This window comes from Aspergillus lentulus, assembly GCF_001445615.1.
Source record: "Aspergillus lentulus DNA, contig: Alt16, strain: IFM 54703, whole genome shotgun sequence".
In the NCBI taxonomy this organism is placed as follows: Eukaryota; Fungi; Ascomycota; class Eurotiomycetes; order Eurotiales; family Aspergillaceae; genus Aspergillus; species Aspergillus lentulus.
This window is the reverse complement of record NW_028322113.1, coordinates 2,829,058-2,856,351: the sequence shown is the minus strand read 5'-3', so window position 1 is coordinate 2,856,351 and position 27,294 is coordinate 2,829,058. Positions and strand designations below refer to the sequence as shown.

Below are 27,294 nucleotides of genomic sequence, written 5' to 3'. Positions count from 1 at the left end.
ATGCTTAGAGGTGACATATATGTTCACAACCCTCGACATATAACCACTTTACAGAAGAGGTCCAGCTTGGAAAGACAGTGCTTGCATTATCTCACGCTTCCTCCTAGATATGTGAATGAGACTATTATCTTGGACAAGTTGCTTATGTGAATCAAACATACTGATTATCCAATGATTTAAATATCTATCACAAAATCAAAGTACGACTACCCTCTCCAGATGTCTGTGATACTCAAAGACTTGAAGATTAAGTGGAGTTTTTCTTTTGATTACCCAATAACCCCTAGCAAATCTATCAAAACAGAATGAATGCTTATCATCACACCGGAAAAGCCCTTGAAGAAAGACGAACAAAAAATTACAGGCTCAGAATAATCCAATCATCTGTACATTTTAGACGACCTGACCGAATGCAGGGATCAAGGTCTGGGCCAGCCAGAAGCTGAAAACGAGCTTTGGCCCAGTCATCAGTAGCTTAGGAGTCAGGCCCTTGAAAAAGCTGGTGAATCCCTCGTTCTTCATCATGTTGGACACAATTCGGAAGCCAGACTCGGGATTCTCAAAGTTGCGGTTCTGGATACGAGTCTTGATGACGTCCAAAGGAGCAGACACGACCAGAGACGCACTAGCACCACAGATGGACGCCACAAAGTTCTGACCCCACGTGGCCTTGTTGTAGTCCTTCAAGCTATAAATGTACTCCTTTGCGAAAGCGGAACCACCGAAGAGCTGTATGCTGCGGTCAGTCTTCTATCCATGCATAATTGATCTAGCCCAGTTGTGAGGGACATACCGCGAAAGATCCGGGGGCGTTACGAGCTGCAGTCCAGCCAGCGCCACGGTAGAGTCCCATACCCTCGTCGGAGATGATCTTGAAGAGGCCACGTCCACGGAAGGCCTCGGGATTCGTCTGACGTTTAATCTTCAGAACATCAAGGGGTAGAAGGACGATTTCTCCGATACCGATCAAACTATTGTAGGTCAGCGAACGCTGTACATATAGTCCCCAAGTTCCGATAGATAGACAGACCTTCCAGCAGTAGCGTGCATGATGGCCTTGCCAGTCCCCTTTCCGAAAGCACGGTCGAAGTCGGAGCCATGGTGCTTGGCGAGATAGTCCCGAACAAAAGGCTGACCACCATACTTGTAAATTCTTTGCAGAACCTTCGAGTACTGTCAGCTCATTGACTCTCGGACCCCGCAAGGTTGTGTCTGTACTCACCTTGTATCCAGCAGCGTAGCCCAGCCCGGGGAAGAGGGAGGTGAACTTGCGTCCGATAGGAGCAGTCGCGTACTCCTTGAAGACGACCTGGCTAAAGACTTCGGTGGATGCGATCTGGTAATGGTATCCGTCAGCCACTCCGCACAAACCCGCCCGCAGTCGCAGTAAGCCGGTCACTCACCCGAGTCTGATTGCTCATCAATCGCTTCGCTATGGTATCAACCTGAGTTTCGAATTAGTTCAGATATGCAATGATCGAGTGGCGTCTTGCTAGAGGGAGATCGTACGGGATGGAAAACCATCAATTCGGCAATACCGGCGGTTCCTGTGATTGGGAAGTTAGTCATAGATCATGGGTTTCCAGTTCGAGCGCGAACATACCTGAGCCCAGCAGACGAGCAGTCGCCGATTCTCTCTTGACATCCTTAGAGGCAGAACCAGCACCGGCTTGAACGATGGCAGGAGACATTTTGTTTTTAGTTGCTGAGAAAGTTCCGAAAGATTTGAGCAAAAAAAAAAGCGGAAACAAAACAGAATGTCCGCGAAAGGAATGAAAACAAGATTAAACTGATTACTGGGCAATCAGGCAGCAGAACCAATTCTAAAAGAAGTATAAGAACGAAACACAGAACTCCGGACGAGGAGAGAAGATAGAGAGATGAAGCAAATCAGTCCATCACTTGCGCTCTTCTTCTTCTCCGAGCGGAAACAGATCTCTGGCGCTAATCCCAAATGGGACAGTGCATCCGGGGCGAGATCGGACTGGCAGATTGGACTAGTCCATACGGGATACAGTGTATCTGCTATTTAGCACTGGCTTCTTAATTGATGAGATATATCTGCAGCTGGGTTGAATCGCGGAGAGCTAGGGATTATCTTCCTGTCTCGCAGGACATAAAGTCACAGGGACAGCCCCGGCCCTGGCACAGTAGCAGTCCCCATTCCAGAGAATCAAGGCAGACATCATGGAACCGCTTCGGTCATAACGGCCTAAAACGGCCTAAAATAACTACGACATGAGATCATACAGAGCTGGTTGAACTGATGTTGACAGACTAATACGATCAAGGCCGAGGAAGGTCTCGGGTGAAGGGAAAACTACTCGGAACTTCTTCATGAATAGAACGAGTGCATTCAAACCAAGATCATGAGATAATTTATTCACCAGAAGCCATAAACCCATAACTATTTCGCCAATCAAGTCCGTTGGAAGAAAGTCAAAGAAATTGTTGCACAACCGACATAACGCCTGCGTAAATGAGAGATACCACCGCAACTCCCGAGCAGTCAATCTATCTCATCATGGATCAATCGACTTCATGACGAACTCGAAACGTAGGTCCATGAATCGGACACCTTGACGGTGCGGAGAATTACATTTGCTAAGAAGGACCCTTTGATACTCAGCAGTCGCCGAAAGTGTTCTCGCCAGAGTATCTGAAGAGACGAAGTTAAAACATGTCGTAAGGGACGAAAGAGGGGGAGTAACGCACGTGATGTACAGGAAGCCATCCTCATCCTTATGTTCTTCATAGATACTGCTCATGAGCGCGGCGGTTGGTGGCAGGACCTCATCGACGAAGATGAAGATGGCCTTCTCGGGAGAGAGCTTGATGCGCTTGCGAATGACATAGACGAACTGGCCAACAGTAAGGTCCGCAGGCACTAGGTACTTTTTCTTGTCGATAGTAGCAATGTCCGACTTCTCAACTTTCTCGCAGATAACCTGTGGAAGAGGTTGCTTAATTAGTACCCGAACAAGCGGTGAGAGTGAATCTTGCTCCTGGAAGATGCAATATCTTCATAGCTTTCTCCCAAAATTTAGAGGCGATGAGCATACCGGAATACGATCAGCATACTTCTGGCGAATACGCTCAGCCTCTGCCTTGCGCTTCTCGAAGGGGTGCTCGTCCTTGAACTTCGACCGCATCTTGATAGATAAGGGCGGATAACGGATAAGGCGAGGTCGAAAGGTTGTTGAGATCGAAAGACCGTGATGAAATCAGAAGTTGGGTGAGATTATCTCACTGTTGAAGATGAATAGGAGACAGGGTTAAGATACGATGATGGAAGAGGTGAAGATGGAGGATGACGAAGGTGAGGGAGACTGATAGACCAGGTAGGATAGGTCAGCAGTAAGTAATAGCCAGCCAGAGGCGAGCTGGTAGGCAGACACAGTCACAAGTCACAAGATGACAAAACGAAGCACAGGATAGACCAACAAGCGCAAGCAGCCCCGCGTAATATATGGTATTATCAGTGTATGATACACCTGATAAGTGTCGACATGCAGATCACGGGGTGGTAGGCGGTCAAAGGAACCCCGCTCAGTGAGTCAGGTGCTTCTGATCATCCTGAATTTTTGCCATTGTATTTCTGGAATATCCTGTGATACTCAAGCTATTTAAGATAGAATAATAACTGCTACTGAACCTTATGACTCGTTTTCTGCGGATGTGACCATCTTGACAAGCTCTAAGACGCCGTGTGACGATATGATCATTATCGGGACCTCATCCGGGAACTAGCTTGAGCTTCGGCCGCGTTGATCCGCGGCAAGTTGGCAGCTTAAAAGCAGTTGTTCCTGAACTCCCTTTCAAACACTCTGCAGCAAACAATATGATCATTTCCTTTGATTACATGTTTTGACTAATTACTGGCCAAGCAGATGAAGTAGCAGTTAAACTCTGTGGCTTTATACGATCAAGCTCAGGCAACAAGGCAGCTTTAATGTTGGGATGCAAACGACTCATAATTACTTTTCTCAGCTCACCGCCTTACTAATAGGAAGCAAACACGGCAATCAATGCAAATGGCACAAACTGCTTTGAAATTGGAGGCAACGGAATCAAGCGTTCTCCGAGTATCATGACAACCGGTGGTCCCATATCAACTGTTTCTGGAAGTAGATAGACTGCTTCTCTACTACGCGGTGGGCTGAGCCCCTCGGAACATTTTCGTCTCCCACAGAGCTCCGGTAGCTCCTGAAGCATCACCTGATCCTAGGATATCAGCCAATTGACTACCCACCTGCATATCTTCTTAAACCATGGCTTTGCCGCGATCATTTATGCCTCTTCGGAGGTCACTCTGCCAATTCTCATCTCGAACCTGTCGCAATCCCATTCGTACATTGCGAGGAGCGCATCGTTGTTATTCGTCCGAGCAAAAGCCTCGAGAGCCGCAACAGTTCACTGTGTGGAGGCCCTATCTTCGGCTGGCAATCGGTGTACCCTTCATAGGAGCCATAATATATTCAATGGTACGCGCAACGCTCTGGTGAGCACCCTTTTCAATAACATGGTCTAAATATGACTTGGCAGATGACCGGCGAAGTGACGGATCTCGACTCTCCGTCCATCGTGGAGCTCGATGAAACCCTAAAGAAACAGTCGACAATTGGCGAGAACTCGCCTATGCGTCTACGAATGGAGAAATTGATCAAAGAACATCAGCAGAAGATTGTGAATGAACTCAGTAGGATAGACGGGAAGATGTTCAAGACCGATACCTGGACACGTCCTAATGGCGGAGGCGGTATTTCATGTGTCTTGCAGGATGGAAATGTCTTTGAGAAGGCCGGTGTCAATGTTTCCATTGTCTACGGTGAATTACCTCGCCCTGCCATCGAGAAAATGCGAGCGGATCACAAGTCATTTGTCGGCGCGGACGTTGACTCTCTGAGTTTCTTTGCTGCTGGTCTCTCACTGGTTCTGCACCCCCACAACCCCATGGCTCCGACAGTGCACCTGAACTACAGATATTTCGAGACCTCAGATCCAAAGGATCCTATCCATGGAGAGAAAAACTGGTGGTTTGGCGGCGGCACAGATTTGACACCGTCATACCTCTTCCCTGAAGACGTCAAGCACTTCCATCAGACCATCAAGGACGCCTGTGATAGGCATGATGCGACATACTATCCCAAATTCAAAGCATGGTGTGACAAGTACTTCCACTTGCCTCATCGCGGCGAGGCTCGTGGTGTTGGCGGTATCTTCTTTGATGACCTTGACGCCAGTTTCCTTGAATCCTCTTCTACTTCTTCCCAGAACCCTCAAGAGACTATCTTCTCATTCGTTTCCGATGCTCTCGCATCATTCCTACCCTCCTACGTCCCCATTATCGAAAAGCGCAAGGACATGCCTTTCACTCCTGCCCAGAAGGAATGGCAACAGCTGCGGCGTGGCCGCTATGTCGAATTCAATCTTGTCTATGACCGCGGAACAAGCTTCGGTTTACGCACACCCAACGCTCGTGTCGAAAGTATCTTGATGAGCTTGCCTCGCACTGCATCATGGGCATATATGGACCCAGTATCCGGAACACGTACCGAGGATCCCATGTCAGAAGAGGAAGAACTTCTGACTCAAGATAAGGCAGCGGAAAAAGAGATGATGGAGGTTCTGAGACATCCCAGGCAATGGGTTTGATACGCTGAGTTGCAGTCTACTGACTCCCCCGGCATGATTCTGTACAAGATGTATACTTTTTGCTCTCTGTCTGTAATATACACCACACGGCTCAGGCGCTCGAATTATAAAGGTCACATGGCCGTGATCTCATTTGTTGAGATACGGCTCAGAGATATTAATATTTAACTGGGGACTGGGGTATCAAGCAATAGCATGTGCGCGTGTCTAACACTGTCTCTATATAGTCTTGGCTTAACAAAGGAAATAAGGAAAGTGACGGAATAAAAGAGCAAGCGAAAGACAATGAAGAAAACAAACTTCCTTAACTTACAAGACAAAGCGATCCTAGCGACCTGCTACCAGACTTCTTTGTCTCCCCAACCAGCCCTTCTGCAACTCGCTCATGTTGGCTCCGTTGCGGAATCTCGACACCGTGACATTATTGCTTTGTAAACGGCCTTGGAGATCGTACCAGGCAGAGCTGATAAGAGCCAATTCGCGTCCCTGGTTGTCGATGACCTTCTGAAGTTCGAGCTGGACGACAGATGAGCCTGTCAGTAGAGGAGGACGACAGGAGTGGAAGGCCAGTCGGCTTATTCCAATGTGTAGAACCGCGGCAAAAACAATAGAAAGAAAGGATGACGGCTTACCTCGCGCTCCTTGCTAATACCATCAACGGCATTGTCTTCTTCGAAATGCTTGATGCGCTCTTGCAGGAATTTAATGTGCTCATTTTGATGGTGGATGTACTAAATCATAGGTCGCATTAGTCAGCTTTGGGCGTAGAAATGCCAGAAATGCAGCGGCCAGGCCAGTTAGGAGCGCTTGAATCTCGACATAAAGCCTTTCAAGCGCGATGACTGTACATCTCGCTTGAGTGGCTTCGTAGGACTCTCCTTAATGGTATACTTTGCCTCGAAGTCAGGTACACGCCGTGGCTGAGCGCGCAACCCAGCATTTACAGCAGCGGTAAATGAACTCTTCGAAAAGCCTTTCCCAGAATGTGTAGATCCAGCGCCACTGGAAGGGACTGGAGGGAATCTACTGACCTCTGCGCGCTTCGCAAGCTTTTCAAGGTACTTCTCAATCAGCTCAGCGACTTCTTTGGCGAGCTCCGGACCAGATTTCTGAGAAGCATCTGCAGAATCACCGTTTTCCTGGGCCATTAATTCGGCCAGCAGCCTCTTCATCTCGTTGGACATTTCCTGATCCTCCGCGTGGATTTCAACTTGCTTTTTGTCGAATAAGCTGCGCAGCTCATCTCGTTCAGCACACACCTCGCGGACCAACTCTTGACTAGCGTCAAGCTCAGCCTCGAGCAAATGTAACCTATGCTGACACTCATCCCATTCAGCACGAAGTTTGGCGACTTCGGCTGAGTTGCTCTCCTTGACTTCGTGAATCATGTCTACTTTCTCCTTGCCGGCAAGTCCAACTGCAGCTTCATAAGCAGACTGTCGAAACGTTTTGTACCTAGAGTAGATGAGCAACTCACCCTCAGCCATGGCGTCTGTCAGAGCCCTCTTGGTAATTTCGAGAGAATCTTGAGCGTCGGCAAGTTTTCCAAGTGCTTGCGTGTAGTGCTCGTATAGTTTCCAATACTCGTCACTGAACGTTGCGTGAGTACGTGGTGAGAAGAGAGGTTCAATCACATACCCTTGTGACGAATTAGCCTGAGCGAGCCGATGAATCTGTGAGAAATTCTCCGAGAACCCCTCAAATTGGGAATCGATCTGGGATTCGTCGTCAGCATCGTCCGCAGCGAACTTTCCTAATTCTTCCTCGAGCCAACTTACAGAGGGCTGTTCCTTTAGTGACTCAACCTCCTTGCGCGACTCGTCATTTTCCGCTTTACTACTGTCGGTCAGCTCAGCCTCTTCAAAGATTGTCGAAAGGACTGACAGTTGCGATTCCTGGATACCTATGCCCTCAAAGTCTTCTTGCAATGTGCCTCGCTTTGGTGTTTCGGCGCCTGGAGTGAGCGATGGACTTCCGGGCGAGCCCTCAAGCTCGCGGATCCGTTCTCTCAGTTCACTAATCAGCGCATCATCTCTCTCGCGCTGTTCTTCGGCACTACTGAGGCGTTCCGTAAGAGCATGATTGTTGAATTCAAGCTGCTTTTTCAGGTTCTGAATCTCGCTGCATTCCTGCTCGATGCGTGGAAGGACTCTGCGATATTCCTCAAGTTCCACTTCACGCTCCGCTGACCATCTCTGGTGCGAGTCCGCGTCTTTTAGTTGCTGCTGGAGGTCCTTAATCTGGTTCTTCAGACTCTGGTTCTCTTTCTCAAAATCCTGACTGGCCTGCAGCTTTTGGCGGTATTTTTCCGCTGCATTGGCTTTTCGTGCAAGCTGGTCCCTGTCGGTCTTGAGCTCATCATAGTCATCTTGCAGTTTCTGGAAGCGCTGATTCTTGACATGTAGTGACTCCACCGTCATGCGCAAGCTGTCGATCTCATCCTGCGCTGCGGCGATTCGCTCCTCCTGCGATGCGATCAAATCCTCCTGCTGACGCGTCTTCGACTCCAATGCCTTTGCACTGACCCCGATGTCGCCTTTTCCGGACTTCAGCGTCACCAAGCGATCCTCCGTTGAAGCAAGGCGGCTCTGCAAAGTGTCATTGTTTTCCTGGAGGCGCGCTAGGCGGTTGTGTAGATCTTCCAGCGCTTTCTCCAACTCCTTCTTTTCATGCGTCAAGCGATCGTTCTCCGCAATCACCTTTCCCACTCGTTCTTCGAATTGTAGCTCGAGATCGACCGGAAGGTCCTGTTTCTTGGTGTCTTCGGTGGTTTCGTCCTCGACATCACTTGAGATCAATTCCCCGTTTGACTCCTCGATTGCGATCTTAAGCCCTTCCTGCGCCTGTAAGCTTAAATCCTGGATTTGGTTGACGAATCTCTCTGGGTTTGGCGAGCGTATGACGGCGATCAGGAGCAGTTTCAGGAGCTTGTTGGTTTCCTTCACCGAGTTCTTTTCCGCAATAGCTTGAAGATCAGGAGACGGATCCAAGCCGGAAGGCATATTGCCAGTTTGTATTCGTAGATAACCGGTCAGATGCTTGTGGACATGTTTCAAGTTGGCCAGTTTCGCAACCCAGTGATCGGACGTATTTCGCTCAGGTAATTCGTTGAGAAAGTACTGAGGGTCAATATCCTGCAGAATTTCCCAAAGTATCGTGCCATCGCTTAATTCCTCGGTAGATCTTAGCGTTTTACCGAGAGAGAAACTGTTAATCCATTCTAAAAGCGCTTGAGTAATCGTGTGTTCCGACGCCATGTTGGGACGGGAGGGGATACGTCGCGCCCTGGGAATCTTAGGAATGTGCAGGAGCTGAATGATGCTAGGGGTGGTGATAACTGTCGGCCGGGTTGCAGCGATAATTTCATCTCTCTAAAGGCAACGCAGGACTGGAGAATTGCTTAAATAGTTGTTAGATTCGGTTGTTGTCTCTCCTGAGCCTCGCGAGTTCCGGGAAGTTTCACGGCGGGCTCCACGCGCACCTCCTGCTCGGCCGGAGTCGAGAGATCGTCTTTATCTACTCTTACCATGTCGCAGAATCGGTACAGAATTATTTTGATGAACAAAGACTGTTGCCAATAATGTCTTTGTTTTCTGTCTCTTAAAATGTTTCCCTTTCTTTCATGAGAATGATACAAAACGATACAGATGGGAAATAAATCATCATGGATCACAATGTTAGAATACTGCTTATCAAAACGAAGAATGAGAGCAGATAGGATCAATTCATTATCCATATATTGCAAGGGCAGAATCAGTGAGAAGTGTTCCAAAAATCATTAATCATAAGCAGCTTGGGGTTCTCAATCATTCAAGGCGATGACTGCCTCAGGGCAGCTGATATTAACTGCTTTTGCAATCTTTATCACCATAGGTCGAGACCACCTGATCTCCTTCGATAATTGGCTTATACTTGGTGGACTGTGTACTAAGACTCTGAATGGCAGCGTCTGGAGCTTCTGCAGAGAATCCCCTGATATGGCGTTAGACGCGATTTCCCGAAGATAAAGGTTAGGGAATGGGAGAAGTTACTTGATGAATTCTGGAGAAGAGATATATCAGTACTCAGAACAAGTCAAGTATGTTTCAATAACCGAATGGCAGCACTTACGGTACTCATGAGTGATTCTACCACCCTGGAGTGAAAAGTAGATCAGTATCATAAGCATAAGGAGCCCATAGCTTCAACAGGACAACATACGCCTTGTACGATGGAATTCTGCGCGTCCTTGATGACCGAGTCCGGGGTGTCCTGAGGGTAAGTGACCAGAATCGACTTGGCTAGAGCCAGAGGAAGAAATCCGATAATGAAGGCAGATGACAGTTTCATTTTTATGCAAGTATGGTCCAGAGTGATACAACCACTTTCAAAAATCACTATGTCTTTATACACAAAGATGATCAGTATTCACGGTGATTTGTCTCGAAGATGATAGTCCGTAGGGATATCCGCCTCCTCTGAGAGTAGATAAGTATCGTTTGTATGACACAGTGGCACTGCGTCATGAGGAAGGTGACTAAGCCAGACAGACCGGTCAAAGACTTGGCGTCCGTCGGTCATTCTTCAACCTTCACTTCACTTCCCTCCTCCTCAACAATACCTCATAATAATCACAATCAACCTCCCTTCTTCCCCCATTCCCCTTTTGATTCCTTTTTGAGGATCCCTCTCCCAGCTTTCTCTTCGATACTACCTCCCGAATTCACCTCTGCCGTTGTGTTGGATCTCAAGGTGCTGCCGAAATTTACTCCAAGCGTGGAAAACAACCTCAGATTCCCTCACTATCATCTTCGTACCGTTTGCGTGCCTTTGCTGGTTAACAACCCTGGAAGGGTCAATCGGGCGAGATATTTACGAGGTAGTTTCTTATAGTGGGTATAGAAGGATAGTCGTGGGCTTCTGTGTGGTTTAGGTTGAGGACTGGCGCCTGCTTCGTCTCGTTGTTATCTCCAAAGTCTCGCCAAGATAGCTAGCAAGCATTTTACAAGTTTCGACTTTTCTTCCATCTCTTGCTCTTTCAGGAGATCGCAGTTCTGGAAAAACACCGGAGGAGAGAATAAGAAACCTATCTTCATAAGAAACCAACTTGAGAAACACAAGAGAAAAGAGACGGGAACAAAGAGGAAAAAGAAAATACTGTGCAAAAAGGACCTCAACCAGAAAGAGAACATCACTACCTAAGAAGAAAAGAAAGGAAGCAGACAAGAAGGGGAAAAAAGAAAAAGAAAAAGAAACACTTAAGAAGGAGGGGAGAAAACATCCCAATATCCCTGATTGTTACTACATTCGCTTGACCATTTCCTTTGTTCCCTTTCTCCCTCGCCTTCATTCTCACCTTGCCCACGAACACCGTTGCTTTACAGCATACTTGCCCGTCATGTCGTCTGGGCTCGCCTCTGATGAGGTCGCTGAGGATTACAAGAACTCCCTGGAGGATCTAACCACGAACGACAGGTTCCAGATCAGCAACTTGACCGTCATAGCCAAAGAGAATACTGAACATGCTATGGCCATCTCCAGAGTATTGGAGAACCACATTCGAACAGTAGGTGTTATCTTGTTCTCACTCTCATGCATTTCTCCTTGACTTTTGTATCTCGCTCGGCACTCAGTTGATTGTAAGTTTGATCGGTTGAACTACTTCTAATCGTGTGCTGTAGACACCGCCAGCTCAGAAGCTTCCTGCCTTGTATGTAGTCGACTCCATTGTGAAGAATGTGGGAACTCCCTACACACTTTTCCTGGGTCGCAATATGTATCAGACTTTCTTGAATGCCTACACGTTGGTGGACTCGCAAACCCGCAGAAAGCTGGACGAAATGCTCAAGACATGGAAGGAACCTGTTCCGGGGTCACTAGATACAAGACCCGTCTTTCCTCCAGAAATTACACGCAGCATTGAAAGCGCTCTGATCAAGGCGAGAACCGCGGCTCTACAGCAGCAGCAGGCCAGGAGCCAGCAAGATATACTTAACCGCGGCCGCGTGGGCACTCCTCCTCATGGGTGGACGAGCAACACTACGCTCAACCAGAGTGCGGCTCGGCTCGCGCCTTCCACAAGTCAGAATGGGCATGCTCATCAGGTCCGAAATGGGCCCACGCAAAATTATCACGCGGCGGTAAGGCCCATGCTAGTCACAAAATAATTGTCGCGAATGCCATCATATCTAACGCATACACAGTTGGACCCTCGATCTACTCCAACCCCTCAACCTTCGCAGCGCTCGGAAGTGGATCTCGCGGCATTAAATCGCGACATCGAGGCATTGATTGCAGCTGCCCGAAGTGATTTCGCCAATAACCCTCTTGACCCTTCTGTGCAACAGCGTCTTAAAGCTCTATTAGATTTGCAAGGCATCCTCCAGCGTCAAGAGCTCACTCAGGAGCAGCTGAAGCTGGTCCGTGACCAGGTCTCTGCACTCACTCCAAAGTCCGCTCTTTCAGTTCCCCAAAGCGTTCCGCCAACCATTCCAGCTATGCCAACACCCAGCATGGCCACCCCCCCAGTTCAGACCCTTTCACAGCCTCTTCAGCAGCTCCTCAACCCGGGAACATTAGCTGAGCTTATCAAAGCAACTGCTGCACGCCAGCAACCCACCCCACCACCCCAAATCCACAACATTCTACCGCAGATGCCAGTAGCTAGCAGCACACCACAACCGGCGACCATGCCGGCAACCGAGAACCCGTTAATTTCAGCTCTACGAGCGCGTGGCCTCTTGCCTCCCGCTTCCGCACCTCCTGCCCCTACCACTGCTCCACCGTCCAATCTTACCTCTGCCTTTCCCTTTATTGTACCTGGTCAGGTGCGATTCTCAACTCCAGGGCCTACTATGCCTCAGGTTCCTAATCCCTCGAGTATTACTATCAACGTGCAAATGAATACGGCATCCATTAAAATGTAAGTTTACACGAAGTTTGCACTTGTAAAATGTTCGCTGCTGTTTCATATGCTAATAGGATGCAGACCGCGAGAGGGACTAATAGCCAGTCTCTACGAAGCGAGATCTAACCGTTGTGGGACATGTGGCCGTCGATTCTTTGCAACAGAAGAAGGAAAAGAAAAGAAAGCTCGCCATCTGGACTGGCACTTTCGGACCAACCAACGGATGGCGGACGCTGCCAAGCGAGCGCAGAACCGCAGCTGGTACGTTGACGAACGGGTGAGTGGATTTCTCTCTGTCCAAATTCATATCCTAGAGATTTTTCTTAACAACCGGGCAGGATTGGATAAAATCCCGCGAAGCCGGAGACGATGAGGATCCTGCAGAGGCAGAAGCTACAAGTGCCGCTGCTGCAGGTGCCGAGAGTGATTCGGCCAAGAAAGGCCCGCCCAAGCAATGGATCCGGGCTCCCAATGATGCTACATTGCGCAACACGCCCTGTCCCATTTGTCAGGAGACGTTTGAGTCGACATGGTCGGAGGAAGTCCAGGACTGGATATGGCAGGATGCCGTCAAGGTTGGGAACCGGATATATCACGCAAGCTGCTATGCGGAAGTTACAAAGGACGGGACGACTACGGCTGCAGGGCGGGGTACGCCTTCGGCACGGACTGGAACACCGGATTCCGTGTTGGGCAAGAGGAAGGCAGAGGTATGTTCGATTCACCATGGCAGAAAGCTCGCACGTTTCAAACTAATTCGACGTACAGGGGACCGACTCTCCCGGGTCAAATGTCCGAGTCAAGATGGAGCCTGTGTGACGAAAGTGGTACTTCCTCTCTTTCATTGAACTTCGGTACCCCGGTCCTTGCTTTCTGCTTTGGGGACTGGGGGCGACATGCATGCGTTGGAGTTGACATTATCGTATCTGCTTGGTAATTGCATTTAGCCGGCGGCTGTACTGCATTCCGAGACCCCGCACTATTTTGAGAAGTTTGGGGGATTTTTGACTATCTACGAGCATTGCCGTACATGTATTCCATACAATTCTCCATAGAACATTCTATAAACCAGTAGCTAATCCAAGAAAGGCACTGATTCTTGTACCCCACAGTTTATTTTCCTCTTTGTAATCCTGGATGAGGCAGCTGGATTATGATTGCGGTTGGACCTGCCCCGCTCTATGGGGAGGACCCTCTATTATTATTGATAATCATAGTTGGAGTAGATGTTCTTATAAATACAAGTCCTGCTCCCAAGTCTCTGTCTCAGTTTGACGCCATCTTTCTCTGCTGTATAGTTCCACTGCCTGTTGTCCATCCTCCGACGTCACCATGGCTCCGTACAATGTCCGGTGGGGCATTATGGGTATGCTTTCCATCCTTGTACACGGCCCAGAGGCATTCTAAGCTGACAAGAGTTCAAATAAAAAATAGCCACCGGCTGGATTGCAGATAGTAGGTCTCCATGGTTTCCCTCAGAACAAGCCTCAAATTGATGGATAATCAATCGAGAGAAACATAACAGCTAATGCAATCACTTGACGCTTAGTCTTTGTAAGAGACCTTCTGCGCGACCCCAACCTCCGAGACGCATCTGACGTCTCTCACACCGTCGTTGCCGTCGCCTCCTCTTCAGCCAAGGACCGGGCGGAGAAGTTCATTGCTGATACGGGCATTCCGGCGCCGTGTGCTGCGTACGGCTCATACGAAGAACTCGTGGCCGATGCTAACGTGGACGTGGTGTACGTCGCGACGCCGCACTCGCACCATTTCCAGAATGTGATGCTTGCGCTGGAAGCAGGCAAGAATGTTCTCTGTGAGAAGGCTTTCACCGTCAATGCGGCGCAGGCGAAGATCCTGTGCGAGACAGCGAAGAAGAAGAACCTTTTCCTGATGGAGGCCGTGTGGACCCGGTACTTCCCTCTCAGTGTGCAGGTTCGGGACCTCATCAAGCAGGGTGCCATTGGCGAAGTCCTCCGGGTGGTTGCTGACAACAGCTTCGGGGATAACGTTGAGGAGCGATGGGGCACTCAGCATCGGATGGTGAACAAGGATCTCGCTGGTGGCTGCTTGCTGGATCGTAAGTTTCCTCTTTCTTCTACGGACCCCTGAGCCATTTGGCACGGTTTCTGATGATCGTTTCGCTGCAGTGGGCATCTACTCCTTGACCTGGGTCTTCCAGACCATGTACCACACTCTTCCCCGGGAGCAGCGCAAAGCTCCTTCGGCCATCTCCGCGCACATGTCTCTCTACCACCTGACTGGCGCCGATGAGGCCACCACAATCCTTCTCACCTTCCCGACGACCACCCCAACTAACAATGCCCAGCCCGGTCAATCGCAGGCAGTCGCCATGACCCATCTGCGGATCGCGACCGATCCCGATGAGAAGGGCGCCGCTGGTCCCTCAATCCGCATCCAGGGGACCAAGGGCGAGATTCAGGTCTTTGGGCCCGCCTTCCGGCCCGAGCGGTACCGTCTAATCCCCAAGAAGGGACTTGGCGAGATCAAGGAGGTGCAGTGCCCGTTCCCGGCGGATGGGAAGGGCATGTACTGGGAGGCCGACGAGGTGGCGCGGTGCTTGCGCGATGGAAAGCTCGAGAGCGATGGGCTGCCTTGGGAAGAGAGCATTGTCATCATGGAGGTCATGGACGAGATTAGACGCCAGGGTGGGTTGACCTATCCGGAGAAGATCGAGTCCACTGTTTACCCTACCCAGCTGTAAGGGTTGCGGAAATCTATATATACTTGGCTCCGCGGCCGTAGATCGAGTTATTTTACATGGCTGGCTTCCTACGGGGGTTATCCGGCTGAACATAGTGAATTTTGGTCGCCAAACAAAAGATACTATACATATCGCTGTAATTCCACTGAAGGTATCTTTATGTACGGACGCCAAAGGGACTCTCCAAATACCCTCCTTTGTAGTCCACCAAGAGGCAGACGCGCACATCTTGCAGATTACATGGAATCGTTTCAGAATCTATCCTTCGCACATGCCGCTCCTCCCCTTGCCGGCAGGGGATATTACGGCGGCTGTATGACGCACGCTCGTGAACCCATATGGTACCTTTCAGAAGACTTTCTACATTTACTTCTGGAAAACACCAAGCAAGCTCTTCCACACCTGGCCAGGCTCCTGGCTGGCGTCAATGCCCCGCCAGATACCGGTCTTCTTGTAGTATTCGACGACAGGGGCGGTCTGGGCGTGGTAAGTCGAAAGACGCTTCTTCAGCGTCTCGGCGTTGTCATCGGAACGTTGAATCAGGGGCTCGCCAGTGACATCATCCTTCATATCGTTCTTGGGAGGGTTGAAGATTTTGTGATACGACCGTCCAGAGGCAGGGTGGACAAGACGTCCAGTAATTCTGGCGACCAGGAGGGCATCGTCGATCTGCAGCTCAATAGCATGCTGGAGCTTCTGCTTACGAGCTTCGAGCATGTCGTCCAGACGCTCGGCCTGAGCAACAGTACGAGGGAAGCCATCCAGAATGAATCTAGAAACATTGGTCAGTTAGTCACTTTCCATTTCTGACTGAATGAGCTTCAACAAGGCCCGTGTGTACGAACCCGTTCTTGCACTCAGTGTTGGTGTCGAGCTCGTTCTTGATCATGTTGACCATGATCTCGTCGCTGACAAGACCACCCTGGTCCATGATCTTCTTGGCCTCCTTTCCGAGCTCAGTCTTCTTGGCGACCTGGGACCGCAGCATATCACCGGTAGCCTTTGAGGTTGGAGAAGAGGTGTCAGACGCGCACTTTGCTCAATTGGTTGCAATTCAATAACGTACCAGGTGGCACACGCAGTACTTCTCCTTAAGCCGAGGCGCCTGAGTACCCTTGCCTACAACCCGATTAGAACCAGGGAGCCATTATCGCAATCGGCAACTCTTGTAAAAGACCATACCAGCACCGGGTGGTCCCATAAGGACGATGCGCATCTGCTCGGCGATAGACTTAGGCTTGGATTCGCCGCCGAGACGGCCCTCCAACTCCTGCACACGGTTCTCAAGCTTCTCGATCATGTCCTTCAGACCGTGGACGACCTCTTCTGTGATGGGAGCCATTGCGATTACTGACGGCTAGAATCGAAGTATGACGCTATCGAAAAGCTCTCCGGAGAAGAACAGAAATAAGAAAAGGAAGAAGGGAGAGGAGAGGGAGGGGAAGGAATCAAGGTGCCTGGCAGAGAATGGTGCTCAGTGACGGGGAAACGGAAAAGAAGGGAGGATCGGAGAACTAATTCTTGGTGGAGGAAAAGAGATCTAAACCGGAGCATTCTCCCGCGCGTCCGAGGTTCGGGGTTTACTGGCCAAGTACAACGCTCCCGCACCTACGAGGAGCGACTGAATCAGGGTAACATATGGGCACATGTAATCCAGTCATTATGACTTTCAATCCCTCTAAATGAGGCTTTCTACGTCCATAGTATATACCGAATAATAGTTGAAGGTACATAAGTGCCGACGAGCTGGCCTCAGGCAACAAGGCCCTAAAGTGGCTGGTGCATTGGTAGCCAAGCACAAGCCACAAAGACTACCACCAAAGCTCGCGTGGCTCAGCAGCGGAGGAGCTCCAGGGCAGAACAACAGCAGCTCCATCTTTCGCTCCGTCATCATCATAATCCTCCTCATTCTCATTCCAATCCTCATCCCCAGATCACTTTCCTCTCTCCATCGCTTGCTCAATTATTCACAGTCTTTCGTGCAATCGGAATCAGCGTCTGTGATCAGTCCACGGCCTCCAGTACCCTCCCTCCTTCTGGCATCATTCTCATCTGATCCGATCCACAATGCCTGCCACCACGGCGGACACACTCTCCCTCGTCACGCGCACCGTCACGGTAGCTCCCTTAGTCCTTCTTTCAGTCGCAGATCATTATGGACGGTCAGCCAAGGGAACTCGGAAGCGTGTTGTTGGTGTGCTGCTCGGAGAGAATTCGGGCCAGACCGTTCGAGTATCCAACAGCTTTGCAGGTCCGTCGTCTCCCAAATCGGCTTGGTTATGTTACCTGGTAGATGGACGGCAGTACTGATGACTTCATTTTTTAGTTCCATTTGAGGAAGATGAGAAGGATCCCTCCGTTTGGTTCTTAGATCACAACTTCGTTGAGTCCATGAGAGACATGTTCAAGAAAATCAACGCCCGCGAGAAGCTTGTCGGATGGTATCACTCGGGTCCTAAATTACGAGCCTCGGATCTTGAGATCAATGAACTCTTCAAGCGATACACACCGAATCCCTTACTGGTCATTGTCGACGTCCAACCAAAGGAAGTTGGCGTTCCCACAGATGCCTATTTTGCTGTTGACGAGATCAAGGACGTAGGTTGACTCCGTGCGATGCCCTTGTGAGCTCCTCAATCATATCCAACTAACAGGTTCGCTCGCTCTACATAGGATGGCACAACAACGTCCAGAACGTTTGTCCATACCCCTTCAGTGATCGAGGCCGAGGAGGCTGAGGAAATCGGTGTTGAACACCTGCTTCGAGACATCAGGGACGTTGCCGTTGGAACCCTTTCAACACGCATAACATCGCAGCTTCAGTCGCTGCAGGGTCTGCACTTGCGCCTGCGTGATATCGGCCAATATCTCCAGAAGGTCCTCGATCACGAGCTGCCGGTCAACCACGCTATTCTTGGCAATCTTCAAGATGTGTTCAACCTTCTTCCCAACCTATCTACCCCAGCAACCACGTCGCGTCTGAGTGGGTCGGAACCACAGATGGAGAACAGTGAACTAGCGCGGGCGATGAGCATAAAGACCAACGATCAACTGATGGCCATCTACATCAGCAGCTTGATTCGTGCTATCACCGCCTTCCACGATTTGATTGAGAACAAGATACAGAACCGACAACAACAAGAAGAGAACGAATCGAAGAAGGAGCAAGAAGCAAATGCTGCCAAAGGTGACAAGGAGGGTGCGAAGAAGGCAAATAGCATGAACGGCGAGCAAAAGGAGGACCAGGAGAAGTCGAAGAAGAAGAGCTAGAAGTGTCATTCAACAATGGCACAACTGACATGAAATTTAAACCATTTTCAGTTTATGCATGGAAGTGTATATTACGATAATCTGAGAATCGAGCTCGTTCCGAGCACGTACTCAAGCGAGCTCGAGCAGTTTTAGAAATATTCATTCCTTCGCGGTATAACACGCCATCGGATGCTGGACTGTAGACAAGCCGCCAATTTCGTAAGTGGATACTTCCCCTTAGATTTCTTTCTGGAAGTATCTATGATATTGCGCATTGAAAGCGCGGTGTCCGTAATTGCGTCGACGTCAAATGCTTCGAAGCTTGAGGCTCTCCCTGACTTCTGGTATCTGCGGCAGACTGAAAGCCTATTTCCCGGCAGATGGACAGACAGGCACAACTGAAAGACTTTGGGATTAAGTAAATTCTTGTATCATAGTACCGTAGCGCCTTCCAAGGACAGAGGCGTAGGGATATTCGCGGATCAATGTCTGCGTGGTTGCGAGAATCATCCACCCCAACCCGCACACCACGCCGCCAATTCCTCGCAAGTCAGAAAGGCAGGACCAGCTTGGCCACGGTTGCCGCTACTAACGAGTCGAGGACAGCGCACCATCAGCAAGCACGCGAGAAGGTGTTTACAGACAGGGGGTGCGAGTCGGCTAGCCCCTCGGGTCAACGAGCCGCCAAAAACATAGCGGCGAGTCGGGTAGTCGCCGACGGGAGATGGTTCAGCCAGGGTCTCGTTTTCGGCTTCTCCCTCAGACTGAGATGTGTAGGCCGGTCCCAGATCGCGGAAGGCATTGAGCGTAAAGGTGGGACATGTGCAGTTCCAGGCGTGCAGGCGGACTTCGTAGCCCTTTGGCTCTACGCGTGTCCGCGGAGCCCGGGATGGGGAAGTCGGCGCAGCCACAGACGTGGATATGACATAGAACATGTCTTCCTGCGGCCCTTCTGCGTTTCTGGGCTCGGTTTCTTGGGGCTGTGAGCATGCAGATGCTTCCCCGACGTGGTCATCCCGCGTGAATCGTCTGACCAGTCCCCGGTCCAGGATATCTAGGGCCAGGAGGAGTTCATTTGGGAAGAAACAGTGCAAGGTCAGCATAACTGACTTGACTTGAGATAATTGAGCGTCGGGGAGGGAAGAGAAAGGTGACTGGCTTGTGGAAGTGTGTCGTTGAGGACGTATGGTGGGATGGTTCATCCCATCGCCGGGATCCTGCACCTCGGGTCTACATGATGCGAGTTGTAAAATCAGTCGGTCAATGAACTGGGTAGTTGAAGGTAGGCTTCTGTGATCATCTTCCAGCGCTAACTCCATGGAAGTACGTATGCTTGATGGATGCTCTCAGCTTGTCCTGATAGACGATTGAAATGCTCGGGTGTCGTCGACTAAGTCCCCACTTACCATAAGAACAATTATGACTATCTCGCTTTTTTACAGGCACTGGACTTCAATGTAAAAGAAGTCAACAAGTTATAAGTAAGCATTGCCTATCATACATAAAACACATCCGCAATACAGTTACACAAGGAACAAAAAGGACCGCAATCCTTGCAGGGGCGAAAATGTCAACATCAGCTCCAACCACGTATACTTACTATGCGTATTATACCCAGTGGATGTGGTTTTGCACTCTTCATTTTTTGACTTTACTGAGTAGTCTCGCCGACTGACGGGTTCCTTTTGGCGGACTCGAAGGTTTCTTTGTGACACCTTTCGGCTTGGCTGCTTTACCGGACACTGTGTCTGTTGCTTTCTTGGTACCAGCACTGGAACCTTTGGTGTCTGCAGTCCTTGAAGGAGCTCTCTTTGGCTTCTGCACTCCCCGTGGTTTGAGCGAAATGGTGACTTGTCCGTCGAGGATCTCGCCGGTTTCTTCTGAAGTGAACGTCAGCTGCAGAGTAGCACGCTGCGTTCTTGCTCGAGGCCCCAGAGCTACAAGTGCACCTTTACCTGGGTCTAGGAGCAGCTGTTGGTTGATCGTCCATTGGATTGGTCTCCCTTCCAGCTCAATGGTCCCTTTCATTTGTACACCACCCTTGACCGACCCTTTTCCTGAGCTTGATGCATTCGATGAGCCGGTATTGATATATCCTGAAGGGGCCGAGCTCTGGCCAATGGTTGATGCTTTGGGGCTGGAGGACGTGACGGCGGCTGATGAACCTGTATTGGAGTCAGCTGAATTTCTCCGGGTTTCCAGTCGCCGATACGCAAGTATGTAAGCATTCTCCTTTCCAGCATCTGGCGAGCTCATGCTCTTTTCCAATGTCTGGGTAAACGTCACGCGGTTGTCGTTGGTCATCACCCATCGACCAGAGGGACCCTTGACGGCCGCAGTATAGTGTCCGCTTTTACTGTCATCGCCGATATGAAAGATGGCAGCATAGAGCTCGTAACCGATCTTGCCTTGTCCCTTAACACTGTCATCTAGAAGAGAATCTGGAATGACTAACTCTTCCTGAACTTCTATTTCGTCTTTCAGTTTCCCTGACTCTTTGTATCGATTGACCTGAACGATAAGGATTTCTGAAGGATATACTATCTGAGTCTGAATCTCATGAGGGATCTGTTTAGTGGCGCATGTCTTGCAATCCGCAAGAGTCTCCGACTTCATGCCACTAATGATGGCCTCCTCTATGGGGGTAGCTGTTTTGGAGCCTGGGAGATTTGCACTGAGGTACCGTACCCTATCCCCAGCTGTTGAGTCTTTCTGCTTGCATGTCTTGCAAACGCGGCACCCGCTCAGTACGACGGTCATCAAATCCATGAGCTCGTCATTGCTTTATGTGTCAGCTTCATGATATTTATGTTCTATGGGACGTGGAAAGTGCGCGACTTACTAGGGCTGGCTTGTGTGCCTTTGGAGGAGCGAGATGATGTTTTCCAGCATCTCAAGGGTGTCATGCTGCTGGCCCAGGGTTGTTTGCCAGCACAGTTGGCCGTACTTTGGACTCTGAAGTTCTGTCCACAAGGTCTCCATGGCCTGCTCATGTCGGTTGGGACATTGCCAGTAGGTAATGAACATGTCGTACAATTTGCGAACCACGTCTGGGACTGAATTACTCGTGCTTTGCCCCCAGTAGTTCTCGCACCAGCTTAGAAACTGTGGGGTGTGGAGAAACAGCGTGAGGGCTGCATTCCTGTAGCAGAGGTTCTGTCCATTATTGTTGTCAAAGCCTCTTGTGGGCAAGCTTGGCTTCAGGGAGACATGTTTCCAGGCCGCGGATACAGCGCTTTGCTGCTGGGAGTTGCTTTAAATCAGTTCTCCGTAAGATTATGTACGTTAGAGGAGGACTTACAGGAAGAGAGCCTGAAGGGGGTGTGGGCTGATTCGCCATTTCGCGCACACAAGCCTGGCCGGTAATATATACTTGCGGCTGCAGATGCAGAATAGGTCGTCCTGGATAGTAGACAAGGTAATGATGAACCTGATGAGACAAGTATGTTCCACTTGTTGCAGTAATATGAGTCGTATCAATCCAGTGCAGAGACTCAGGGCATGAATGCGATTCTCGACAGGAAATAATCCTGAAGATTTATGCCTGTCATGACAGCCATTGCGACTTGACTGCTTGCTTTGCTCCGTAGTCTGTCCTTTGTCATTATTGTGAATCAAAGCCATGTTGAATGAACGCTGAAAAAAGGACCTAGGATGCTATTTCATTGTAGCCTTGCGAAGGTGCAATGAAAGAAGGTATCCGAAATGAGTACAGAATTATCAGATGGTTCGCTTGCTTTCAAATATGGCTTTGTCAAATTTGTGCAGGGAGGTATATCAGAGAATGTCTCCCAAGGTTCAGCATTGAAAGGCATAAGCCTGATTTCTTTGAGATGATGCATTAGGACTGCGTAGAGATTCAGATGATGCAGACAATGAATAACTGATCATAGCCTCTGTGTGAAACAAAAGTAGCATCCACGACATTTCTTGGAGATTGATTCTGAAACTAGCATCTTCACTTAGACAATGGACCGTCCTCTTTCACACTGCTTTCATTCGCTTTTGTCAAATAACAAAGCTACCCCTCTCTTTTATGCGTCCTTTTTATACAGCATTATGGAAGCAGAGGAAAACATGATAAGAGATTTCAGACCTGTCAGTTAACAAGGACAATTCGGAGCATCTGGGTCATAGATCACAAAATTAGACAGTTGTGGCATGATTTGCCTTCGAGACAAGCATCATCCCTGTCTTTGATCAGGCTCGCCTATTTGCATCTCTCGCTAGAGGGTACTCTACTGAGTGTGGCATGAGTGGCAGAGTATTCAGCTAGGTATCTCGTTGGGCGCTCTATTATGCTATCGAAACACATTGTGCCTACTGAGTTTGAGAGAGATGGCGCTGTTTGGCCACTGAGATACATCAATCAACAAAGACCTACAGCATGTTCTGGCCAGAGTACCCAACGATATCCCGACCGTTTGAAATCTAGGTTCCATGACAATTCCAGCTCCGAGGGACACTGTCAAACCTGAAGCAAAGATATTACAGACACGGGAAGTCGTTTGCAAATGAAACAGTAGAATTATATAATATGGGCCTGTTGCATGGAACAGACGCATCAGCGTTCCCACATTATCATGATATGCTTGATATACTTGGCCGCTTATGATGAATCATTCTATTTGCATGGTCAGCATCATGGTTAAGGTACAAATATGGCGGAGTATTGTGGCCCATTCTGTCCCAACTGGCCTATGAATCGCTGTAGATTCATTGGGCTGGCTGCCAACTGCAACCATCATTCCATAACTGTGTCATAACCATCTCAGACTTCAAGTCAGTATGATGAACCTCTTCTACTAAAGCAATGACGCAGAGGGTGAAGGTACATGGGTGGGTCAAGTGCCTATTCCTATCTGCCATTCCTCCGAGATGATTGACAATCCAGACCCGATAATTTCTTGAATCAGACCCAGGACATTATCTTTTGCGGAGTCCAGAGCTCATGAACCGGTTCTTCTTATGGCTCACAGACTTTGTCCCGCTTGTTCGCCACGTCCATGGCATGGTCAAGTCAGTATTATTACTTGGTTCGCACTGGAGCGGCAATGCCGTGTTGACTCTCGGCCATGAGCCTGGGTCGTAAACTCAAGATCGAGTAATTTCGTGTCTTTCCCCACATCTCTGAGATTCATGTTTCAGCTTGTCAGATATGGAGCCAACTACGACGCAGATAGCCAGCCTAGACCCCTCGACAGTAAACGCCAAACAGTCAGGGCTCATGCCCAACCGTCCAACTTCACCGTGGCTCGCCGCTGGCATCTGATCGCCTTGACTGGGATGGTTTGGTCCCGTTGGTATTGAGCCTCTGGAACGTTGAATTAGCAGTACAACCATACGGCGGTTCAAGTCGTCGAGTGGACCATGTCTTGTAGATGAACTGCTGGATAGAAGCGCACGCTCAATATCTATCTACAGCTGCAACAGCACAGTTGTCGATGGATATTTTACATTCAAAGTCTTGCCTTGAACGCAACTTAGCTTAAAGTATGACTGAGCTCTGATGTCAGGGTAATAATGTCTAACATTCATGATGAAGGGTTGTCAGAGGTCAAATTGACCCGTTATTGAGAGAATTGAAGTCAGATATTGATCTACAGCACAATGACAGAACTAGTAAGTAGCTCTAATAATAACCATGGGCTCCTGCCAATTTCATGCCTAGTAGTTAACAAAACAGCAGTTGATTGCGTGGCTATCCATGAACATACAAAGCTAGACAGAGAGGCTGAGCTCTACGAAAAGACTCCCAGTTGATGACTTCGACCATGGATTTCTAGCTCAATTTAATCTATCTTTGGAAGGTGACAGCTGGGTTCTTTTCCCGGTACAAAGCATCGCCCAGCCACGGCCACCACAAAATCCACCGTAATCAGCACTACAGACTCCACCACAGCAAACCAGAAGTCAATCCCAGATCCACCCTGGGCGTTTGACCACCAAACGGTTGATAACTTGATTGTCATTGTCAAATATTATCGCGTACGGGACGAGAATATCGACTTTTCCGCGGTTTCTACCACAGCCACCAAGGGCCACACTTTGGCTTTACCACTGGATCACTTGTGTTGCTGCCTACATCAGATACATACCCTACTCTGTAGGGCAGTATTACTATGTCATAGTACATAACCACTACTGGAGATTCATTGTAGATCTTGATTGTGGGCTACAGAGTATGATGAGTAATTCCTGACTATTTGCGTTTTAGAGCGCTTTCCTCGCTTATTTTTAGCCTCAATGCTCCACTGGACCGCAGCTAAACAGCATACTCTGTAGATAGATAGTCAGTACTCCATAGAATACCGGGATCTGATTGTCACTGACTCGTTTAGGTAGCTTAGATCGTCCTTCAGATTCATCATAACATATTGGAGGTGCATAAATTTGAATTGGCAAACGAGATATAGACGATTTCCTAGGTTCGTTTTACCTGATCCCTCGGTAGCGAAATGAAGGGAAATGAATAGGTGCCTCTGCTTGATGTCACAGACAAATTCAATTTTAAATTACCTTGCCTCAAACCGTGGCGCAGGGTGGGGGGAAACGCTTGAGCCTGTCGGACATTTTCTTTGCGACGATCATTGCGTACTGCGTACTTACCAGGAATAGATAGGTAGCCTGTAGCCTACCTTAGTCTGGACTGGGCGTTGAAGTACCCCCACCCGTTCAGCGAATGGTGTTGGTTGCCTACGGCTGCCCTTCTCGACCGTTTGAAACTCGATACCTTAGGAAGGTACGGGTATCCATAGGTACCTCTTGACGTCTCAGGACCAAAACAGTCTCAGCTGTTCATCAACATTCGAGCATCAATGTCCATTTCCACGATCAATCCAGTTACTGAAAGTTTCCTCGCCTGGCTGTAGAATGCGCTCAGTCCAATGCTACTGGCTAATAGAGAATCTGTACTCTATGGCTCTCATTTCAAAAGGGTCATCTATCCTGGATTGTTTAACGCCAACATCCTGCCACACACGTCACCCTCACTAATTCTATGATCGAATAATGGCACACTTTTGATCTCACATCCTATCTACACAATACACAATTTTCTGTGACTATACTACATGATGGTTTTAGTGCAGCCCCGGACTTACTTGGCATTTGAATGAAAAGTTGGGCTGGCTGATCAGGTCAACGCTTGCATATTCATCGAATTTCATTGAGGTTCGTGTCGCACTCGGGATTTGCAAGTGCAGAGACCAGCGAGGTATTGGTTCAGTATTATTATTCACTCTTCCAAAGGCATGGTTAGGACTCTTCGAAAGAAGAGTATAGAAGTTTCATTTATTGAAGTCCAAGTAGGGAAACACCTGTTCTCGACCGACTGAACATGGGCAGGTAAGGTAAATTGGTAAGTTGCAGCCCACCGACACTTGATGTCCTGATCCAAATCAAGCTGTATTGTGTGATTTCCGATACATGTCGTATGACTGAGCAAGAGTGATCAGTAGAACCAGCTCTTAATACCTGATCTCTTTTGTTCAACTTAGGGGAGCACTTAACTGTCATTAACCGTACGTGTCTGGGGAACGTAGTAGTACTTGTCAACTCAGCCGGACGGACAACGACCGAATGCAATAGATCATCTCAGTCAGGACCGTTGTCGACTGGGGTCCGTAATAGATAATTCTTGACCTCGGGCCTATTCCTGCGGCTTGGCAACTTGGCTCCCATTCAAGCCTCACACTTTCCGAGAGTAGACCAGCGCCGGCACCTCTCCTGCTACCTACTGAATAACAATGCAATTAATACCTGTTTACTTGAGGACATGAAGGGATCAAGCCCGAGCACTGGAAAGGGTTGATTGGCTGGCTTGATACTATGTGTCATCCACCGCCTTAGTCGGAACAGTAAATTAAGGCAAGCCACCGTTGGCCCCACCGGTCCCTAGGTAATCTTGCAGTTGACGGGTAACCCCTTGTCCCTCGGCCCTCTGGTTCGAAGAGAGGAGTGATAACTCTCAAACGAAAGTTCAGCAATCAGTACGACCATTATGTTTAAGACTCCTTCCTGTGCTTTGCACAACTTCAATGAGCTGTGGAAATTTCCGTACTCTGTAGTATAAAGTTGAATATGCGCTAATAGTCTTGCACCCGATATCATAATTACTTCAGGGCACAAATAGTGTTAAGAGTGTCGCTATCCGCCTCAGGGTTCATCATAGAGAGTCGTGCGGTTCTGGCTATGGTGGTAATAATAGTGATCATAATGTCGGTCCCCTGGCGAGTTTAGATAGAATCTAGATTCGCGTCTTGCTTCATAATTGTGGTTCTGGTCCGACAGATCAACAAGCCCTAATTTCGCAATAGATCATCAGAAGCATCTGATCGCGAACGAGTCTTCTGTAGCTAGGTCCTACTAGTAGGGCTCATCCACCAAGGAGGGGCACATCTGTTGGAGAATTAATTGGATCTGATTGTAGATGACTGAAACGAACCAAGAATGCTCTTCAGAGGGATGATTGGGGGGCTATTGTAATGAAGTACCGAGTACCTCCAACCTTAACATGCTAAATACTATTTTCAAGGTTAGAAGTGAGTCTAGAACCTATCCCTGAACATTTCATTTAAGTATTCAGTTCAAGGATGTCGGGAACTCAGGTCATGTACAACCAGCTGGTTCGGGAGAACAATGGAAGCCATGTGTACACACAACAAGTGATAAGTGATAAGTGATACGTCAATAGATACATGTAGAGGTGTCTGCTGGCCCCGTACGGAGCTAAATTCACGGCAAGTAGGTGACTCGTAATAAGAAGAACAGCGGA

The 27,294-nt window shown here is 49.0% G+C and overlaps 9 protein-coding genes across 9 annotated transcripts; 4 read left to right on the top strand and 5 right to left on the bottom strand.

Moving 5' to 3' along the window:
- Window positions 1–393: 393 nt before the first annotated feature.
- On the bottom strand, window positions 394–1,691 carry ALT_8384 (putative mitochondrial GTP/GDP transporter Ggc1; the record flags this gene model as incomplete). Its single annotated transcript, XM_033561393.1, has 7 exons — window positions 394–729; window positions 794–971; window positions 1,031–1,164; window positions 1,223–1,336; window positions 1,404–1,445; window positions 1,510–1,547; window positions 1,604–1,691. The coding sequence occupies 7 exons, from the start codon at window positions 1,689–1,691 to the stop codon at window positions 394–396; spliced, it is 930 nt and encodes a 309-aa protein (XP_033417284.1).
- A 934-nt stretch (window positions 1,692–2,625) lies between these two features.
- ALT_8383 (autophagy-related protein 8) lies at window positions 2,626–3,152 on the bottom strand (the record flags this gene model as incomplete). The annotated part of the gene is made up of 3 exons (XM_033561394.1): window positions 2,626–2,659; window positions 2,716–2,948; window positions 3,063–3,152. The coding sequence occupies 3 exons, from the start codon at window positions 3,150–3,152 to the stop codon at window positions 2,626–2,628; spliced, it is 357 nt and encodes a 118-aa protein (XP_033417285.1).
- Window positions 3,153–4,533: 1,381 nt separating this feature from the next.
- hem13 (coproporphyrinogen oxidase) lies at window positions 4,534–5,655 on the top strand (the record flags this gene model as incomplete). The annotated part of the gene is made up of 1 exon (XM_033561395.1): window positions 4,534–5,655. One exon carries the CDS (start codon window positions 4,534–4,536, stop codon window positions 5,653–5,655), a length of 1,122 nt encoding a protein of 373 aa, XP_033417286.1.
- Window positions 5,656–5,982: 327 nt separating this feature from the next.
- ALT_8381 (putative microtubule binding protein HOOK3) lies at window positions 5,983–9,984 on the bottom strand (the record flags this gene model as incomplete). The annotated part of the gene is made up of 7 exons (XM_089600415.1): window positions 5,983–6,171; window positions 6,288–6,386; window positions 6,504–7,072; window positions 7,133–7,245; window positions 7,294–8,992; window positions 9,766–9,790; window positions 9,856–9,984. The coding sequence occupies 7 exons, from the start codon at window positions 9,982–9,984 to the stop codon at window positions 5,983–5,985; spliced, it is 2,823 nt and encodes a 940-aa protein (XP_089455308.1).
- Window positions 9,985–11,032: 1,048 nt separating this feature from the next.
- Window positions 11,033–13,360, top strand: ALT_8380 (putative mRNA cleavage factor complex component Pcf11; the record flags this gene model as incomplete). Its single annotated transcript, XM_033561398.1, has 6 exons — window positions 11,033–11,200; window positions 11,316–11,774; window positions 11,838–12,556; window positions 12,623–12,818; window positions 12,880–13,251; window positions 13,310–13,360. The coding sequence occupies 6 exons, from the start codon at window positions 11,033–11,035 to the stop codon at window positions 13,358–13,360; spliced, it is 1,965 nt and encodes a 654-aa protein (XP_033417289.1).
- A 513-nt stretch (window positions 13,361–13,873) lies between these two features.
- Window positions 13,874–15,266, top strand: ALT_8379 (Gfo/Idh/MocA family protein; the record flags this gene model as incomplete). Its single annotated transcript, XM_089600414.1, has 3 exons — window positions 13,874–13,907; window positions 14,091–14,621; window positions 14,692–15,266. 3 exons carry the CDS (start codon window positions 13,874–13,876, stop codon window positions 15,264–15,266), a joined length of 1,140 nt encoding a protein of 379 aa, XP_089455307.1.
- Window positions 15,267–15,632: 366 nt separating this feature from the next.
- Window positions 15,633–16,608, bottom strand: adk1 (adenylate kinase ADK1; the record flags this gene model as incomplete). The annotated part of the gene is made up of 4 exons (XM_033561400.2): window positions 15,633–16,038; window positions 16,112–16,266; window positions 16,333–16,385; window positions 16,449–16,608. 4 exons carry the CDS (start codon window positions 16,606–16,608, stop codon window positions 15,633–15,635), a joined length of 774 nt encoding a protein of 257 aa, XP_033417291.2.
- A 725-nt stretch (window positions 16,609–17,333) lies between these two features.
- rpn8 (proteasome regulatory particle lid subunit RPN8) lies at window positions 17,334–18,536 on the top strand (the record flags this gene model as incomplete). The annotated part of the gene is made up of 3 exons (XM_033561401.2): window positions 17,334–17,517; window positions 17,593–17,864; window positions 17,940–18,536. The coding sequence occupies 3 exons, from the start codon at window positions 17,334–17,336 to the stop codon at window positions 18,534–18,536; spliced, it is 1,053 nt and encodes a 350-aa protein (XP_033417292.2).
- Window positions 18,537–19,024: 488 nt separating this feature from the next.
- On the bottom strand, window positions 19,025–21,858 carry ALT_8376 (ubiquitin carboxyl-terminal hydrolase; the record flags this gene model as incomplete). The annotated part of the gene is made up of 4 exons (XM_033561403.2): window positions 19,025–19,748; window positions 20,191–21,300; window positions 21,361–21,761; window positions 21,820–21,858. 4 exons carry the CDS (start codon window positions 21,856–21,858, stop codon window positions 19,025–19,027), a joined length of 2,274 nt encoding a protein of 757 aa, XP_033417294.2.
- Between the last annotated feature and the right edge of the window lie 5,436 nt (window positions 21,859–27,294).